We start from the raw sequence: 18,844 nt of genomic DNA, 5'->3' as shown, positions 1-18,844 counted from the left end.
ATCTTCCTTTATTTTGCTGCAAAACACCTTCTGTCTCACTAAAACTTCAAGTTTTCCAAGATAAAACTAACAGATCTGCAAACCAAAAGACCATTTCTTAATAAAACTGTACAAAACTGTGGGCACTCTCAAGCAGCAAGTGGTGTTAATGCATAGTAAAACTGAAAATAGCTGCACTTAATTAGACTAAGTAATAATAAGAGCCAAAGCAGCATAAAGACATTCAAGAAATGTGAATGATAGAGACGTATCATATAAAAAAAACATTATTTGTGAAGTTAAAGCTTCTAAATAAGTTTTGTTCTGTTTAAGAGTTTAAAAGCTGCAGTAAAAGTCGATCCTGGAAGCAAAAAACAAGTTAATTTGTGTTGATTATATTACAACTGCACATTTCACACTAAAAAAAAGGTCTAAACACGTTACCGGTTACATCGCAGGACCTTTTCTTTACCTGCACAGACCTCGTCAGCATCGCGGGCTCGATGCTGCAGGAAAGAAGGAAAGAGAAGTCGGGCCGTTCCTCTGCACGATCGCCTGAAACGTTTCACACAAATCTAATAAATAAATAACAGCAGCGATTACAGACAGGATTTCCACAGTTAATGAATGAATTACCCACCGAGGACAAAAAAGAAAGTTGAAAGTCATCTTTTATTGCACAATAAAAGATCACACATACCATGTTTTGACTCATGAGATTGGTCCACATGGGAATACAGAGAGCTATAGTTACAAATAAGAAAAAAAAGAAAAAGATAAAAACCCCACCACATAACTTACTTAGTAATGACCGTGTTTCTGACTTCAGGATCAGACAGTTATTTGTCTTTTCTCCGCTTTTTTTTTTTTTGTTGTTGTTTTGTTTTTGGGGAATTTTTTTTATTTTAGAAGAATATCCTTGTGAGTTACATTGCACTCGGTTCAGCGGGGCTGTGAACAGTCGACCGTTATTCGACTCGCCCTATCTTAGTTTTATATTGAGCTACTGTCGGTGGTTTAGGGTCATGAACTGGGGGGGGGGGGGGTTAGGGGGAGGGGGAGGGGGAGGGGGTGTTGAAGTTCTCATTTATTGATCAACTGCTCTAACCTGCAAATCTTTATGTTTTATGTTGCATGGTCGTGCGCGCTGCTTCTCTCTAAACAGATGATCAGTTTCCCTTCAGCATGCTTCTTCAAAATAAAACTCAAGTAACTCAAGAAAGATTTATGACTGAAACAAATTTAATCATAGTTTGATTACATTTTTATGAGATGTCTTGTTTCTATAATCAGGTTGCCCCTGTGACACGCTCTCATTTTGTGGAAATGGTAGATATGATTTTTTGTGAAGTCTTAAACCACAGAACATCAAAATATTACATCGAGGAGGGGAGGGGGGGAAAAAAAATAAACCCAGGAGCTGTAATTCTTATTATATATTCGCCTCTTCGGCCAAGAAAAATCTTTCGCTGTCTGAAAGCAGTTTGTAATGAAATCAGATGGAAAACGGACACGAGGGATTTTTCAGTTTTTTTACACCAATTTGCTGTAAATTTTGATGTTTAGATTTTAAGCGTTTAAGTGACACATTGGTTCATCATGTTTGACTCTGGTTTTCTGAGGCTGTGCATATCAAAAAGGGCGCTACATTCGTCTTTTTCCTTTTCTCTGTTTTAGATTTTGATGACGAATCAAACTGAAACTCGCCTCCTTCTACAGGAAGGTCAAACGTCAGACTCAGCGTCTCGCTTAAGGACACTTGAGCAGGGGGGGGTGGAGGGATCTTTTCTGACATAAACGAAGGCCAGTCTTCAACCTAGCGGACCCTCACGTAAACCGAGGAGAGCGTGATGGTGGAAATCTCGGCGCTAAAAACCAGGATTCTCAAACACATGCGCAGGTCATTTGGGGACAAAATAGTAGAAGAAAAATGGTTTGGGGTTTGGTTTAAGTGTTCACGCCAACAACCAGCGAAGAAGATGGGAATAAACATTTCTCAGACTGTCCCAATGGTTGTGTTGGATATTATAAAAGAAAATCTGCGCCTGCTTTCTTGTTCAGGTTTGCAGTTTCTGCTAGTTTTCAGTCTTCTTCTTAAATACAGACAGAAAAATACTTGAGTGTATGTTTTATACTTGGAGAAACTGTTAACTATGTTGAGAAAATAAAGAAGAGGTACTCCAGGGATTCTTTACATGTAATTTCAATGTAATTACATCTTAAAAAAAAAAAAAAAAAAAAAAAAAGCAGATTAACAGGTGACAAAGACTACATTGAAAAGCAGATAGTTTAACTTCCATGTGAACCAAAATGCTTTTGTCTTTCAGGAGATGCTCCGGAGTAACAAAAGGCAGCCATTAAATCAGTCATGAGACAACGATGTAAAGACGAGATCTGTACAATAAATACATTATTTATGATAAAGAGATAAAACGTTTACAACATTTTGAGGTGACTGTTCAGAAGAACATTTAAGTTAACCAAAAAAAAAAAAAAAAAAAGGACTTTCTATGGAACAGAAAACACTGTTAAAGAAGGCATGGTGTGACATGAACAGACAATTACAGGGCCGTCTGACGCTCCGACTGTCGTCACATACTGCACCTACGAGTTTGTTTCAAGTTTCTACACAAGAACAAGCCAGTAACAGGAAATGATGTGCATACATGGGCTGTGGAGTGAAGTTTTGTTTTGTAACATTTTATAACTTTCAGATACTTTAGCTGTGATTCACAACTTCCTCTTCTGATTCAATTATACCTTTTTTTTTTTTTTTTTTTTACAGGAATCCCAGCAAACAAACAATCAAAATACTTGATACATACTTTATGTGCATTATCATCCTAGATTTGCTCCAAACAGAAGGCCTCGTGCAGCAGCTCGTGCTATTTCTCAACCTTTTTATTCTTAAATGTTTGTCCTTTATAGCTATCGGTCAGGATTTTACTCTCCACCTTCGACTACAGGAAGAACAACGCCGATTGGGTCGACGAGTGTAAAACCTCATACAGCTTTTTTTCAACCAAAAGAAATGGTCCCGAACATTTGTTATTGTGTCTGATTGAAAGTAACAGCAGAAAACAATCCCCCCCCCCCTCCCTCAATTACTAATCAGTGAAATCTGCACAGCGTCGACCTCGTCCTTCTATTTTTTTTTTTTTTTTTGCAGTTCAGATACTCGCAGACATGAAACATCTTTGTGTCTGCTGCTACTTTTCGGCACAGAGCGAAGTCATTATACTCTATCAGAACAATATTCACTTCAACTGAAGCCCGTAAAGACTTTTCTCTGTGATCGGCTTCGCTCGACTCAGTTTAGAGATATAATTATCAACATCAATATAAATCGCAACATCATCATCATACACTGATTAGACTTCTGAACTAATTACAGGTCAGTTTCATTTGACGGCTATTATACTATGCTATGTTAAGTTGAATCTGCTTTACAGTAGATTCATTTATATGTTTACTTTTAGTCAGATTCAAACTAATTTTTCTGTTTTTTCCCAAAAGCTGCAGGAGGATCACTCTCTTTGCTATGACTGAAATGTTGCTGGAGATGATCAGTAAAACCTTCTGACTGATAGTTTTAACAGACAAACATATGAGATAAAATCCAGGTTGAACAGAAAAAAACAAAAACAAAAACAAAAAAAAACAAAACAGAATTTCCCTTTAATGAACAGTGTGGCATTCCTGCCGTTCTCATATGTTAATCACTTTCCCAAAGATGATGTCCCAACAGGAACATGATGTCAGTAAGCTGTAGTGCGTTAGTGAAACCCACAAAAAAAAAAAAGAAAAAGAAACTATTTAAAGTCATTTTTAGAGGCACTGGTAAGAAAACAGTCATTTCTTGTTAACTCTCCGTTTGTGCTTTGAGGGGGGGGAGGAGGGGGGGGTGACTGATTGACTTTTGGGGAATTAACAAAGTGATTCTGACAGTGGTACCTTTGCATTACTGTTGTTGGCTTTTGAAGATAATGCACATCACCAAGGCCGTGTACGCATACAAGCAAAGGTCAACACAAACACGATAAAATGTCCCTATATGGAGATGTAACAGAACATCTTTACAAAAACAAAAAAATACTAGCTAAATAAGGCATTTTACTTCGAATAATACATAATGAAACTAAAGAAAGAATGTCATATTTGGTGAGAGTTTGGCAAAGCAAAAAGAAAAAAGTATAATAAATTATATATAGCCACAAATTGTGACAAGGCAACAACTATGTTTTTTTTTTTGTTTTTTTTTTTCCCAACAAGAAAAAAAAGTGACCTGTAAGGACGAGACAGGAGTAGAAACACAGCTCCACAACGGAAATGTGTGCGCATGCATGCACACATACACACACACTCTCTCTCCCATTATCACACACACACACACATACACACATAAAGGAAAGACAGGGTAACATTCACATAAAAGACATTGTGCAAAAATAATGTTTTCATGTATGAAAACAAAAAAAAAAAAAAAAAAAAAAAAAAAAAAAAAGAAGTGAACATCATAAACAGAAACATTTGACATATACCCCCCCAAAAAATACAGACCCTGTTATGAAAAGACTGAATAAAACCAGCAACTTGCATCCATTTAATGTACAGTACGGTCTGTTTGATACAGAAAACACTGGGACTAACCTCGATGCAAAAACCCCATCTCGCATATGTCAAGTATTTTTTTTTTTTAAATCCCGATGGACAAACAAACAAACAAACAAAAAAAAAAAAAATAAAGGCGAAAGAAATAAACGGTGCACTTAAAAAAAAGCAATATACAGCGACAGATTTACATATTTTTGAAACTCTTTAGTACGACCTGCTGGTCTGCAGAATATGAATCTGAGGAAAAGAAACGAGACGAAAGAGCAACGACGAGGCACTCAGCCCGAGCGATTCACACCCCATTATGTATCCCTCCTCCTGTTCTTCATTCCTGAAAAAGACTTATTCCCTTTCACTGGACAGATGGTCGACTACGCACACATAATATCTTTCTGAACACAGAAAAGTTGAGGGGAGGACATCATGGCCAGAAGATAATAATAAAAAAAAAAAAACGACATGATGCTACAGGTCATGATTGCAACCGTTTTTTGTTTTTTTTTTGCAGCAGTTATTTTTTGCACCATTTCTGATGAGCCGTTGATTTTTACTGGAAGTTAAATCCATTTGGGACTTTAAAATGAAAAAAAAAAAAAAAGAAAACATCTATTCTCTCCTCTGGTTCTCCCACTTTCCCTCCACCTCAGTGTTTGCAGGACAGGATACAATCAAATCTGACTCCTACCGCCCCCTGGTGGCCTGACATGAGCTCTTACCTATGAAATTCTTCTCTTACATTTCTTTTGATTAGGCCCGAACACGTGGAAGAGGGGGGGAAATCTCTCAAAGTGACTTTGTGTCGGAGTTTAAAATAAAATAAAACAAAACAAAAATCTCTACATGACTTTAAAAACAATAAAATAATCTCATGATTGTTCTCTGCTTTTATGGATGAAAGCAAAAGAAAAAAGAAAAGTGGAGCTCCTCTTATTGTGAAGAGCTGTTAGACATTTCCTGCTCTTGATTTCTAATTTCTAAAGTTATAATTAAAATAAAAAATATGAATGACTATCTAAAACACTGGGGCAGGCTATGATTCATTAACCTCACATCTATTGTGACTTTTTTTTGACCTTCTAGTCTACATTAAAGTCACATTTCGCCAATTTTAGTGGGTAAAAAAAAAGATTTGGCAGCATTCTTACATGTAATAAATGTACTTGGAGTCATATCGAGGTGATTTAGAGACTTTTAGAGACTATGAAAATGTATTTTGGGCTGCTTGTCTGGTTTCTTGGTAGAGTAGCTCTTTGCATATTCGGTTGATGTTTACCAGTGTTTTCCCTCAGTATCAACTAGTAAAAAGGAGTTTTTTTAGTGTCACATGTATCTGGGAATGCTAGTTCAGACTCTTCAAGTCTTATATATATATATATATATATATATAAAAGACAAACTTCCCGGTTAATCTCGCCTGCAGGGTTTTTGAGCATTGCACAAAGTGAAATCCAAAAAAAAAAAAAAAAAAAAATATCACACAATTTAGTGGAGTGTGTCAAAATAAGAAGACAGTGCTCAGGTGAAGATACTCCGGTTGAGCTGAATTGTGTTGACTGTGTGTTGAGAAAAAAAAAAAACCCACCTCTGACAAAAGCCGTGCCACAACTCTTCAGTCATCCTTCCGTGTCCACGCAAACACACCGAACCCAAGCCGCATGACAGACCATCTTGGATCATTTTGAACTTTTTAAAATATTACCGCTAAAGCCGCTCATGGTTAGCATATCTCGCCTGCAGTGTGTGTGTGTGTGTGTGTGTGTGTGTGTTTTTCCTGTTGAGAAGTGTCCCTCCCGACTCAGTCTCGATGCAGAATAAAGGGGGAAGAATACACAGAAGATCGTTTCTTACACTAGGTTTTTTTTTTTTTTTTTTTGTATACAAGGAGGGAGTGGTGGGAGAGGGTGGGTGGGGTCCTGGTATATAAACATGACCGAGTTGAATATAATCATTATTATTAGTCATCATCATAATAAAAGTCTTTACATGGACATTGACTGACAGACACGGCACAAACTTTACACTGTTGCTCAGTCGAGAAAGAGAGCGACAGAGGAGACAGGAGTAGAGAGCAGGAAGTGGTTCGTCTCGGTCCTCCGCAGTTTTCTGCTCGTCTACCCTTCCTCTCCGTCCACCTGTCTCTGCTCCTGCTTCTCCTCCTCTGTCGCCTCTCCTTCTGTGTCCTCCGATCTTTCCTCTTTCTCCTCCGTTGCCGCTCCCTCGGGATGGTTATGGGAGTCCAGTTCCTGGGGCTCCGCGGGCCCGTCCTCTCCGTCTCCCTGCCCGGCGTGGGGCTCTTCGGTCGGAGGCGGGCCGGGCTCTGGAGCCGAGGTAGAGGGGAAGGAGGGAGACGATGAGGAGGAGGAGGAGGCTGGGTGGGAGGTAACGCTAGCCTTAACTGTACTTTCGCTCTCCTCTACTTCTCCTGTCGCCGGCCTCTCCTTCTCCCTCTCCTCCTCTCTCTCCCCGTCCTCCCGCCCTCTCTTCCTCCTCCTCTTTGGGCTGCCCGGGGAGCCGTCTACGCCGCCGGGCGGCATGGCGGGCAGCGCCATGATGCCCCCGTGCGGCAAGAACATGTGTGGGTACAGCAGGCCGTGGGACATGCTCGGGATCAGGAAGGGGTTGAAGGTAAGATGGCTGCCGGTGCCGGCTCCGAGATGCGCAGAGCCGATGTGGGCCCTGCTGGTGGAGGTAATGATGGCTGCTGCCGCCGCTGCTGCCTCCGCCCCCGCCGCTCTTTTGTTGCCCTCTGCCGCTCCCTTCTCCTCGTGGCTTTTCTCGCCACCAGAAGCCGAAGAGGCGGCGCTCTCTCTGTCGGCGGGCGTCGTCGACGAGGGGCTGGCCGCCTCGGATGTAGAGGGCGCGGTTGTCGTGGTGACCTTCGCAGCGGACAATGAAGAAGAAGAAGAAGAAGAAGAGGTGGTGGAGGAGGAGGACGTGGAGGCTGGGTGAGGAGGAGGCGGCGGCGGTGGCGTGTGCGCCATCATCGCGCCGACGCTGAACAAGGCGTGTTGCGGTATCGCAGCCCCATGGGGGTGCGGTATGCCATGAAGCATCATGGGTAACATACTCAACCCGTTCTTGGCGTCTTCCGCGGACGTTCCCGCTCCTCCCGTCGAGACAGCTGCGGGGAATCCGTGAGTGAATCCAGCTGCCATGATCCCGGAGATGGGGATTCCGGGAATGCCGCCACGGAGGTTCTGCATGGCCACCATGGAGTCCATGCTGCCGATCAGACCGCCGTTCATGAAGAGAGGAGGGCCGAGGCCGGATGAGGAGGAGTCAGAGACGGACAGGAGGGGCTTCGGCATCTCGCTGCGAGGACGACGTCCACGGCGTCGAGCGCTCGGGTCTCTGTTGACTGGTTCCGTCAGGATCCGAGAGAACTTCCCCTCGGGGAGAAAACCCTGCAGGAGGAGGAGAGGAAGAGGTTAAAGTCATGAGACGCTACATTAAAGTATGACAAAATAAAATAATATCAATTTGAGGCAATAACAGCAAAAATCGAGTGTTTTTTTTAAGCTGAACACTAAAAATCATCATTTAATATTTAAGTTGATAATCCTGCGTGTTTACGTCTGCAGCAGGAGGTCATGTGACACTGACAACCATTGTTAAAGTGTGTTATACTCACAGAGTGTTTGACCACATCAGCCCAGTCTGGAGCTACATAGTACTCTGAGTTAGCGTCCAGCCACCTGGAAAGCTCCTTTATGGCCGGAGCCATAGCGCCACCAAGCTGCAAGGCAAGAAAACCAGTATGACATCAGAGCAATGATGGAGGATTCAGGTAAAAGTTTTGTCAACTTTGCAGCCTGGATTGTTAGCCGATGAGCTGTGGCGCCACTGAGCAGCAAGATACTCCTGACTGAGCTTTATCAAAGACACATATTAACTGATGTGAGTGTCTTGAGTGTGTTTGTGTGTGTTTTTTTTTTCTACCCTGCGTCCGGTGCCTCGGTGCACGACGGGAACCCTCTCTTCCCCCGTCAAAGAGTTGATATCCAGCTTGGTGGGGTCTTTACAGCGATGCCTCCTCTGCTTGGGACGCTCAACGAAACCGTGTAAGAGACCAGACTGCAGACAGGAAGAGAAATTAATCAATTAGATGTAGTGTATGTCCTAAAAAAAAAAAAGCACCTTTAAAATTGAAAAAGTGGGAAACAAAAACAAAATATGGAAAGTACAGATGATGTTTTTAGCTGCACACACACATCATCATTCTTTTTAACACGTACATCTGATTCACTGTGGTTATTCAGACAAACTTGCTCGGTTATATTTTAATACTTACGTGAGCGAACGCGGGCAGATCCATGCTGTAGCCCGGGTTCTGTCTCAGCCACTCGATCAGGCCTTTGCTGGCTGCTTCTCTGTCGATGGCCACGATCTCCGGCTGAGGAGGCGTCTGGGTGGGGGTGGGTGTAGAGGAGGAGGACGGTGTGGGAGGGCCGGCTGGTCGCTCTGAAGGAGAAGGGGACGGCGAGGAGGTGGAGGAGGAAACGGAGGAGTGGCTGATCACCTCCGCTCGGCTCTGTAGGTAGAGATATAAACACACACACACACAGGTGCTGATGTTTTAACGTTTGGAAATTGAAAGTAGGGAACAGGATTTTTCTCTAGAATCTAATCGTTTAACTTATGACTTTTCTCCCCAAAATGCCACAGGTGAGGTTTCTGCCTTTCACACTGAAACACATTTAACTGCTCTTACACTGAAAATGCTTTCTTGAAAACATCCATTTTCTATCAAACGTCTCTTTCAATCGATTTCTTCATGTCCCTTCCCCCTGTCCATCAGTTATCGCTCTCATTCTTCTACACACCTGGGTCTCTATACTCTCTGATACCCTCTTTGTCCCTCGCTCCCATTTATCCACGCCTCTCTCTCTCTCAGCATCCCCCATCCCCATCCTCCGTCCTTCCTCCCTCTACCCACCTGTGTCTCTGGGAGGTGCAGTCCTCGGCTCTTGGTGAACTCTGAGTACAGTGCTTCCACGTTTCTCCTCCTCCCTCTCCTCCTTCTCAAAGAATCATCTCCCCTCAGGCTCCCATTAACTATTTGCCCCGTTACAGGATGGATGAGCCCGGCCTGCAGTATCCCAGCCATGTCGATTCCAACAGAGCCTGATAAGGGTGCCGTGATAGGGGGCGGCGGCAGCTTGTGTGTGCTGCCAGCACTGGCACCGTGGTGGCTGATTCCCGGTGCAACCACAGCTTCACCTGTCCCAATGCCACTGCTGGTGCTTATTTCTCCTGACGACTTGGTTAGATCAATAGCTGTTTCTTGCCAACCATTAATCAACATGGCTCCTGTACGATGAGAGGGCGGGGCCACTACCGGCACTTTTTCACCACTGGAGCTCGCGGTGGCGGCGGTGTGGCATGACGATGCTGTTTTCCCAGCTAACACCTTGGCAGCTGCTGCAGCAGCAGCGGCCTCATAGTCGAATGACCTCCGACCTCCCGCTCGTTTGAGCTCGGGGAGGTAGGGAGGAGCCACCAGCCTCTCCTGTAAGAGAGGCAAGGAGGTGAGGCGCCAAGCTCCGCGCCCGCATGCGCCACCCCGCGGCATGTACTGTCAGGGTGAACAGGGTGGGTGAGGGGTAGACAAGAATGGGAGAGAGATGATGGCTTTGTTAAACATACATATGGACTGAGACAACACAGTGGCGGCTGTCAACCAGACCTGGGAAAAAACATGAGCCCGATATCTTTAAACTATATTTTAACATTGATTTATGGACTCTGGGTAATGAAATATCATCTTTGGAAGCTGCTTTCAACACCTGGTTTTCAGGCACTTGAGTTTTCCTGCTTTGTTTACCTCTGAAGGTATAAAATATGGAATTAAATAAACAGCGTACAACCCATCTGGTCTCTAGTGTGTAACATTTTGGAAACAAAGCCTTTGGATAAAACACACTGTACAGATAATTAGTCATAATTTAAATTCCTCTCCTTCAAATGCATTCATGATTTTTTTTATATACATTTGCTAAGTAAAAGAATCTTTTTACAATAAGACTACCTGCCCAAGTCTGATATCAACATTTATAATATCAACAGTACACATTACAGAGACAGGAAACTTTACAATAAAGCAACAATACGATGGCGTGAACTAGAGGTGCCCAGTGCTACCTGCAGATACCTGCGCTGACATAGCAAGATTTATCTGTCCTGGACTACTATGCTAAAAAATATTTGTATATTATTATTATTACTATTTTTATTATTTCACTTTGAGTGTTTTCAACAATGTACATTTTACTTATGTAAGACAAGTTTTAAATAATAATACTCTTTGGGAGCAAAAAAACAAAATTTAAGCTTGTTGTTGTTGTTAGCATTATTAGCATTAGCATTATTAGCTATTAGCATTATTAGCACTAGAAACTGGACACCACTTGTATGAACCATGGCATGAGACAGCGAAGATAAATGTAGACGGATGATAGAAACGTTGATATGTACAACAAAAGGGAGATAAGTCGTTCGTTAAGTCACGGGGATGTTCTCACCTTAGGTAGTCTTGTGAGAGGGGGAGGGATTGAAAACCCAAGTCCAGGGTTGGCCTGCTGAACCCTGGCCTGGCCTGGGACGGAGCCTGAGGTGGTGGTGGTGGCGGTGGTGGGGAGGAAGCCTGCTCGGTGGTGGTGGTGGTGCTGGGCTAAGCTGTTGGCCAGGCAGGAGTTGGCGGCCATGGAGCCGGGAGAGTCGTATTGCTCGCTCGATGAAGGCCACTTCCCCTTTAGGATGGCGTGGCAGATGCTGTCCAGGCGGTTGATGATCACCCGGTCCTACAGCGGGCGAGAAGACAACAAATACGAAACTCAGGGGGCATGAAGAAGATACTGTGAATGGGTGCAAGTTTGTCTCTCTGCAGTTTGATGGCATGCAAACAAACTCTAGAAATACCTCAACAAACATGTATCAGAGTAATAAATAGTACCTTTGGCCACTCAGAAAATGAGTAAAGTGCTTTCTCCTGTAGCAGCTGAGCGATGGTCGGTTCCCGGGTGTCATGAAGGCTGTCGGGAATCTCACAAATGGAAACAGGAGCTGCAAACCTGGGACTGCCCGCATAACCTTCCACGACAGGCACTGAATGAAGAGGATGACGGGTTTAAACTCAACATATTTGCCTTAAACGTTTTTAGAAGCATTGCATTTTTCAATATGATTTGATTCTTACGATTAAAACAAAATTGTGACAATAAGATTGAAGAATCAGAACACTAAGCTTTGTTTACATGTACTGGTGTGTGCTAATGTCTGCTGAAGATTTAATTATTAGATGAGTAGTGGATTAATCACTCCACATAAAATTAATTAGACTATTTCAATAATTGTTTTTCTTAATTTCAGATAAGTTATCTATCAAATAAAATGAGAAACATTAGTTGATTTTCGCTTTTCAAATTAATTTTTCACTGAATCCTTTGGAATTTTTAACACAGGAGGCAAACATCACTGAGTCATTAGAAGAGCTGCAATGATTAGTTGATTAATCGATTAGTTGATAGACAGAAAATGATTTGGCAATTATTTTGATAATCAAATAGTTTCTGGCATTTTTCGAACACCATATATTGCCTGGTTTCAGCTTCTCAAATGTGAGTATTTAATGCTTTTCTGGACTGCTGGTCAAACAAAACAAGCAAACTGAAGATATCACTTTATCATTTTCACAATTCTATAGACTAGACAATTGATCGATTAATCAAGGACATAATCAGCTTAATCCATGATAAAAATAGTTTTTGGTTACAGTCCTAATCATCAACTTTTGTTGGGCGTTTGTCACCATTTCTGTAAGTTTTAGAATGAACAAGTAATCAATAAATAATGAAAACAATCTGAGTATTCTTACCTGGTGTACTCGGCCTTTCTTCCTTCACCTGCCCTTTCATCACCAGCGTCTCTGAGGTGTCAATCAGCCCGTCTGCCTGCTCGAGCTTCGGAGTCAGGACCGTGCTGTCTGCCTCCAAAAGCTCTTGCTTCGTCTCAGCTTTGATCTCAGGTAACGCTGCGAACCCGAGGCCCTCTGGCTTCGCCTCGGGTTTGATCTCGGAGCTGTCTGGGTAGGTTGTGAACTCCACGCCCTCCGGCTTGGCCTCAGGCTTGATGGCAGAGGTGTCGGGGAAGGCGGTGAACCTCAAACCTTCAGGCTTTGTCTCGGTCTTCAGCCTGACGCCATCCGGATAAGCAGCGAACCCGAGAACTACCGGTTTGGCTTCGGGTTTGATTTCGGTGCCGTCTGAGTAGGCCGCGAACTGGAGAACTTCGGGTTTACTGTCCAAGCTCTCGGGCTTCATGGGAAGGCTGAGATCTTCAGGTTTGGTCTCCAGTGTTTCTGGTTTGACAGAATAGTCCAACTGCTCAGCTTTGGTGACCAAGACCTCTGACTTAACAGAGTAGGCAAGAAATTTAGCACGTTTGACTTCAGAGCTATCGGGGTAGTCGTCCTCAACAGTCTCTGTCTTGGTCTCCTCTACCTTGATTGGCAGCTGCAACTGCTGTGGTTTCTTCCCACCAGCATTGTCTGGTAAAAGAGAAAACTTGAGGTCAGATGGTTTTGTGTCGATGCTGTTTGCAGCTAGAGTAGGGGCGATTTTCATTTCATTTTGATCAAGCATGTTGTCCTTGTTGTCCTGTTCAAGAGAGAAAGTCAGGACTCTGTTCTTACAGTCTCCTCTGCCGTCTGGTAAGGTCAGATCTTCAACTGCGCCTTCATAGTTCTCCTGATCCATGGAAACTTCAGTTTTGACTCCGGCCTTATCGCCAACCTTTGCGGTGGTTCCATCAGACTTTGACGCTAGCGTAGGGGACGAGACGGACGTAGAAGGGCAGGAGGGTCGTGTGTACTCTGAGTAAATGCTCCCCAGCTCCATCTCGTTTGGTTTGGTGTCTAGTTGTTTCACCGCCTTTATCGCCGCGTTGTCCATAAGAGAAACATGATCCACCCGCCCTTCCGAGATCTCATCCACCTGATCTGCGAGATCTGTGCGCTCCGCTGGACTGTCCTCTCTCGAGTGTTCTGAAATCCCTCTCGCTTGCAGAAACTCTCCAGTCGCGTCTCCCATCAAGGTTTCAGTGTCAAGAGAGTTTTCCATCGTCTCGTCCTCCACCGTCTGATACAAAATCAACCTGTCCACCTCCTCGCCGGGCTCTTCGATAGGCTCGGGACACACGAGGCTACCTTCCTGATCGAGCTTCCCGAGGTAAGGGAGCACGTGTTGCGGTAAGTCCTCTTTATTCTCTGCTTGCTCAAAGTTCTCCTGAAGGTCTTGAGACAGTTGGTTCGGGACCTCCATCCTCTCGTCCTGGTCTCCCAAACCTGGTTCTGGCTCTATCCCATCGATCTGCGGCACTTCCATGGGTGGACTCAAGACTCCCAAGCTTTGGTCTGTACCTGTGAGGATAAAACATCAAGGTGTGAAGTAGTGCCTGGTAATTTTAGCTCAATAAAGATTCAATTATGAGATACAGAGCTAAGTTAAAGTCACTATGTGTTAAGACATGCATTGTTATCTGCAGTTTCTAATGCTACCACTGGAGGGCTCCAAAGTTGGTAGTGGCTTAAAGGTAGTTCAGGAACTCTGCAGGGTATATCCACCTTACAACACCGGTAATTTGGATTGTTTGCACATTTACAATTGATTAACTTATTAGGAAATATCATTTAATAAACTTCCCAAGAGATAATCATATTTCAATCACATTTTTAAGAAGCTTATGGTCATTTACATAGAAGGAATTTGTCTTGGAATACATTTAAAAACCAGTACCAGTACTTTCTGATGTACCTTGGTCTGCATCACAGTCCTCTCCCTGTTTTTCCACGTTCTGCTCGATGGTCTCCCTCGACAAGTCTTCCACCTCCTCTTCCTCCTTGTCGTCAAACTCAAATCCAGTGCCTCTTTCCTGACCTTCCTCCTCTACGGGATTGGTCAGGCTCTCGGCGACATCGGAGTGGCCCAACCTATCCTGCGGCACGTGGGCAGTGATGTCAGACAGAGAGAGGGGAGGAGGGGGAACGTAAGGCGGAGGCGGGCTGGCTGACAGATCGGTTTGATCTGCGCTGGCTTCCTCGCTCACACCGATGTCCTGGATAAATAAAACAAAAAGATTTATTCAAACCTAAGAATCACATTGTGGTATCATATCATGTTATGGTTTTACAAAACTCTGGTTACAAAATGTCAAGAGTTATTAAAGGTTTTGTGTTAGATGTACGAGTGTGATTATTTTACTTGTGATTTTACATACATTTGCCATTTTGTCATATATCTAAGAATTATTCTTATTTATATCATATTGACCATAATGCCCAGCCCTTGTTCACCATAGTCTTTATTGCTGGTGGGTTTTTTTTCTTATTAGTTAAAAGTTAAATACTCTGTTGCATAATTCTGGCTGTCATTAAAATAAAAGTAGGTCTCATATCAAGTGGCTAACATTTTAAAATTTCAATAAAAAAAAATACACAGCCATTTAAATATGTTTTAATAGTTTTGTTGGAGTGGTATGGCCCTGACAAAAGTCACAGTTGAAGTGGGTGCTTTATGAACACATGACCAAAATTATCTCCCTTTGAACATCCTTCACTGAAAGAACAGATTAGATCAATTTCAGCATTTATAAACCTGTCCGAACACCATTATATTGAACATGGCCCGTTTTCTCAGTATGCCTTACAGTCTTCTTTTCTTCTTTATTTCTCAAATTTAATACTGTAATAAAGAACATCATAGTTTTTCTATTGCCTGTCCCACTGAAAACATTAATAACCAAATGGTTCTCAGATTGTAAATCAATGTAAATCAGGTTTCACTGTCACATACAATCATATGCACAGTACAGTACGACGCAGTGAAATTTGATCTCTGCATTTAACCCCTCCCTGAGGAGCAGCGGGCAGCCATTGTGTGCCCGAGGACCCACTCCAGCTCTAAGCCGGTGCCTTGGTCAGAGGCCTGAGAGGAGAATTAACCTGATATACATGTTTCTGATGATGGGGGAGCCCCCAGAGGAATCCCACCTCTTGCTGTGAGGCGATTAACCACTGAGCCACCGAGCTACAGACAGTTTTTTAAATTATTTTGAAATGATAGCCATTTACTTTACAGTCGTTAATGTTCCCCCGACGGCACAGGATACAAAAACCAACCTTGAAAAGCATGTAACTCGACGACAGCGGCTCCACAGAATCTCCCGCCGAGGGGTGTGAAGGAGAGGACGAGGGCGGGAGGCCCAAACATTCCTCCAGAGTTCCACCTTCCTCCGCTCCTCTATCTGCCCCCTGTGCCTCCTCATCCTCCTCCTCCAGAAAGCCGGCCTCCAGGGTGGAGGGACCGAGGATTGGATCGGATTCGTTAAACATATGGTGCGCTGGACTGGAGTGATCCGTACCGTCCCAGGGAGCCTGCAGGCACAGATGTGATGAAAGAATGAAAAATGATGTGACGGAAAAATTAGCAAAGCAATCAGTGAGGAAACGACGAAGGGAAAGATTAAAGCAAAGGAACCTTTTAAATAACATGAACAGTCTAATTAATAAGTGTCAAACAATGTTGATAATATGGTTGATCACTGAGGTTTTTTGACACCAAAATGCCAAACATTTGCTGGATCCATCTACTCAAAGAGAAGAAGATTCAATGTTATTGCACTATTTATATCTATAACTCAGTGTTTCCTCTATATGCTTTCAACTGCTGCTAAATGATGAACACCACTGCTGACATTTCACATTGTGCATAATAATCACAACGAACGCAAACTGTGCACACTTTCTCTGCTTCTACCAGCTGACTGGTAGCTAGTTGGGAGAGAACAGGAACTGGTATCATCACCAGAGCAGAGAGGCCCAGCGGTGGAGACGTTGAACCAGGTGAAGTGCAAGAATTGACAACTTCTACACTCATTATTGTAAGTGCAATAAAGTCTTTGCAAGAAAAAAAGCCTACAAACTACTTAAAACAAGCATAAACATGCAGAAAAGTTATATTTTCAGCTGCTTTGCCTGCAGTCTCTCATCCACCACTGGTATGTTTTGCACAGCGAACTGGTTAAGCTAATAGCAAACTGTTATGAACAAGCTAAAACGAAAGCTGTCTGTATGTAGCTGCTGTTAATGTTTAGCTTAGTTTGCAACATATATGAAAACAAATAAAATTAAGTCAAAGTCTTGTAAACGGCAGCAGCAGAAGGAGGAGGAGGAGGAGGACAGAGGACGGGATGAAGGACTGATAGTGACTGATGTCTGTGTTCTTCATTCTTTCTAAACTTCACTCAGTATTTTGATGTCAGGGATTTTATTTCACTGACATTTGATGTTTGTTTCCAGGGAGATATTATTCAGTTTATATGGTGACTTTAAATATTGTGATTATAAGGGTCCAAGATGATGTGAAAATACATACTTTTAAGTCAAATAACATCAAATTTTCTTTGAGAGCCTCCAAACCCCCGACTGTGTTGAGACATTTCACTTTTAAAGCAGTTGAACTCAAATGTAAATCACAGCGTTTACCTGTAACTGATCCAGCTCTACCGACGGCGCCATCAGCCCAGTTTCCTCCGACGATCCCTGCTCACCAACGAGCACGTCACTCCTCAGTTTCGAATCGAGGTCCGTTCCCCCGACGCCGTACGAGTTGAGCATGCTTTGACCTCCCGCGGCTGAGTTGAACGGGAAGCCGTTGAGGGCGTCTTTGGATGCTTTTCCTCCGTGTAAAGCATCAGCAGACATGGCGTCGTGCTGCAGCGAACCCAGCTCCAGGCTTTCATCCAGAGGAGGACAGTCGAGGAAATCTCCCCGCGATCCGGGCACTATTCCCAGGCTCGGTGAGGCAGAATCGTGGGCATCCAGTGGCGGAGGGTGGAGGTGAGCGTGAGAGGAAGAGGAGGAAGGAGAAGGAGCCGATGGAGGCATGGGGTGATGCTGGTGGTGATGATGGTGATGGTGGGAGGACTGGTGGGGATATTCGGGAGGCTGAGGGGAGTGGCGACCGAGACCTGAATCGTAGAGACAGCAGTGAGGGTGGGGCAGCTGCGGATGAGACGAAGAGGAGGACGAGGACGAGATGCCGGGGTGAGTCGCCAAGCCCGGATGGTGAGGGTGGTGATGGGTTTGAGGATGAAGATGAGAGGGGTGTCCCCTGACGTAGTTCCTGTGAGCCTCCAGGAAGCTGAGCTGGGGATCGTTGAGGATGTAGAAGTCGGTGCGGCTCAAGCCGTGGCGCGCCGCCCCGATGAGGAGGTCGCGGTCGTGTTTCCCGGACTCCCACCAGACGGGGAGGTAGAGCGAGGGGCGGCACAGCTGGAGGCGGGCCGACAGTAACGGGTGGCGGAGAACCTGGAGGGAAGGATGAAGATCAGAGAGCAGGAAGGTGTCAGGAGGAAATAAAAAACAGTAGAGATGTTGAGTACAAATGTTCCATCGTAGTAGTGTTTTCTCATTTATTTTATTTCTTCACTTATTTATTCTTTCTGTTCTGCAGCCAAAGGCTAATAAGGCGTAACGATGGGAATCAGAGAGATGTTGATGCATCTTGTTTGTTTGATATATTTGGTTGTTGTTGATGTAATCGTATGTCACTATATAAGCTAATGTGAGTGCATTCAGTCTCTTCTTGTGTTCCTGTATTCAACCAAACTAAGTGGAAAAAAATAAGTAAATAAATAAAGTAGTCAGAGAAGCATTAATGTGTATCACTCAGCTCTAAAACGGCAAATCTAAGGAGTATTATCTTTAACTCTGGGATGAATATGTTTTGGTATTTGGCATTAGAGTTCCTACCATGCAGTGGATGATGTAGACAGTAAATAAAAACAAGTCAGTGAGTCAGCTAGGGGCTTGACCTGAGCCTGTTTTAGCCTGAAGGTGTTCACATTTTGGTGAATCTGAGGGATGAGAGAGTCAGGCTGCGTAGCTACTAACGGTTCCTGTTTGTACTCTACTGGGATGGACTCTGAATTTAATGATTGTGAGGAAAGATCTGCAGTAATGAGGAGCGTTTTTTATATGATTTCAAGACGGATTTATAGACATTTATCCTTGGATTTGGATTAATAATCGTGATAATAAAGGAACATAAAATGCATCAATCGGAGGCCGCAGGTTAAAAGGTCAAGAGAGACGAACGCAAATGAATCTAAACTCAATTCTACACAAACAACAGGTGTGCTGGAGATAAACTTTGAAGTCAATCTTCTGAGTCTGAGTTGCACCAGTGAAACCAGT

General features: G+C 43.6%; 1 protein-coding gene across 7 annotated transcripts in view; it reads right to left on the bottom strand.

Moving 5' to 3' along the window:
• Positions 1-632: 632 nt before the first annotated feature.
• The window catches only part of chd6 (chromodomain helicase DNA binding protein 6), a 107,331-nt gene continuing 89,119 nt past the window's right edge, over positions 633-18,844 (bottom strand). For 5 of the 7 annotated variants that reach the window (XM_044348036.1, XM_044348037.1, XM_044348034.1 and 2 more), the window contains 11 exons: positions 17,132-17,956; positions 15,767-16,021; positions 14,403-14,703; positions 12,467-14,008; positions 11,546-11,697; positions 11,115-11,393; positions 9,530-10,168; positions 8,885-9,124; positions 8,533-8,667; positions 8,225-8,329; positions 633-7,997 (listed from right to left, as the gene is read on the bottom strand). In XM_044348036.1, coding sequence (XP_044203971.1) covers positions 6,705-7,997; positions 8,225-8,329; positions 8,533-8,667; positions 8,885-9,124; positions 9,530-10,168; positions 11,115-11,393; positions 11,546-11,697; positions 12,467-14,008; positions 14,403-14,703; positions 15,767-16,021; positions 17,132-17,956 — 5,766 coding nt within the window. In that variant the 3' untranslated portion in view covers positions 633-6,704. The remainder of the gene's footprint in view (positions 7,998-8,224; positions 8,330-8,532; positions 8,668-8,884; positions 9,125-9,529; positions 10,169-11,114; positions 11,394-11,545; positions 11,698-12,466; positions 14,009-14,402; positions 14,704-15,766; positions 16,022-17,131; positions 17,957-18,844) is intronic. The other 2 variants (XM_044348039.1, XM_044348040.1) reach the window with 2 other exon arrangements.

This window comes from Thunnus albacares, chromosome 4 (genome assembly GCF_914725855.1).
Source record: "Thunnus albacares chromosome 4, fThuAlb1.1, whole genome shotgun sequence".
Lineage (NCBI taxonomy): Eukaryota > Metazoa > Chordata > Actinopteri > Scombriformes > Scombridae > Thunnus > Thunnus albacares.
The sequence above is the reverse complement of the archived record's forward strand: the minus strand, read 5'-3'. Positions and strand labels throughout refer to the sequence as shown.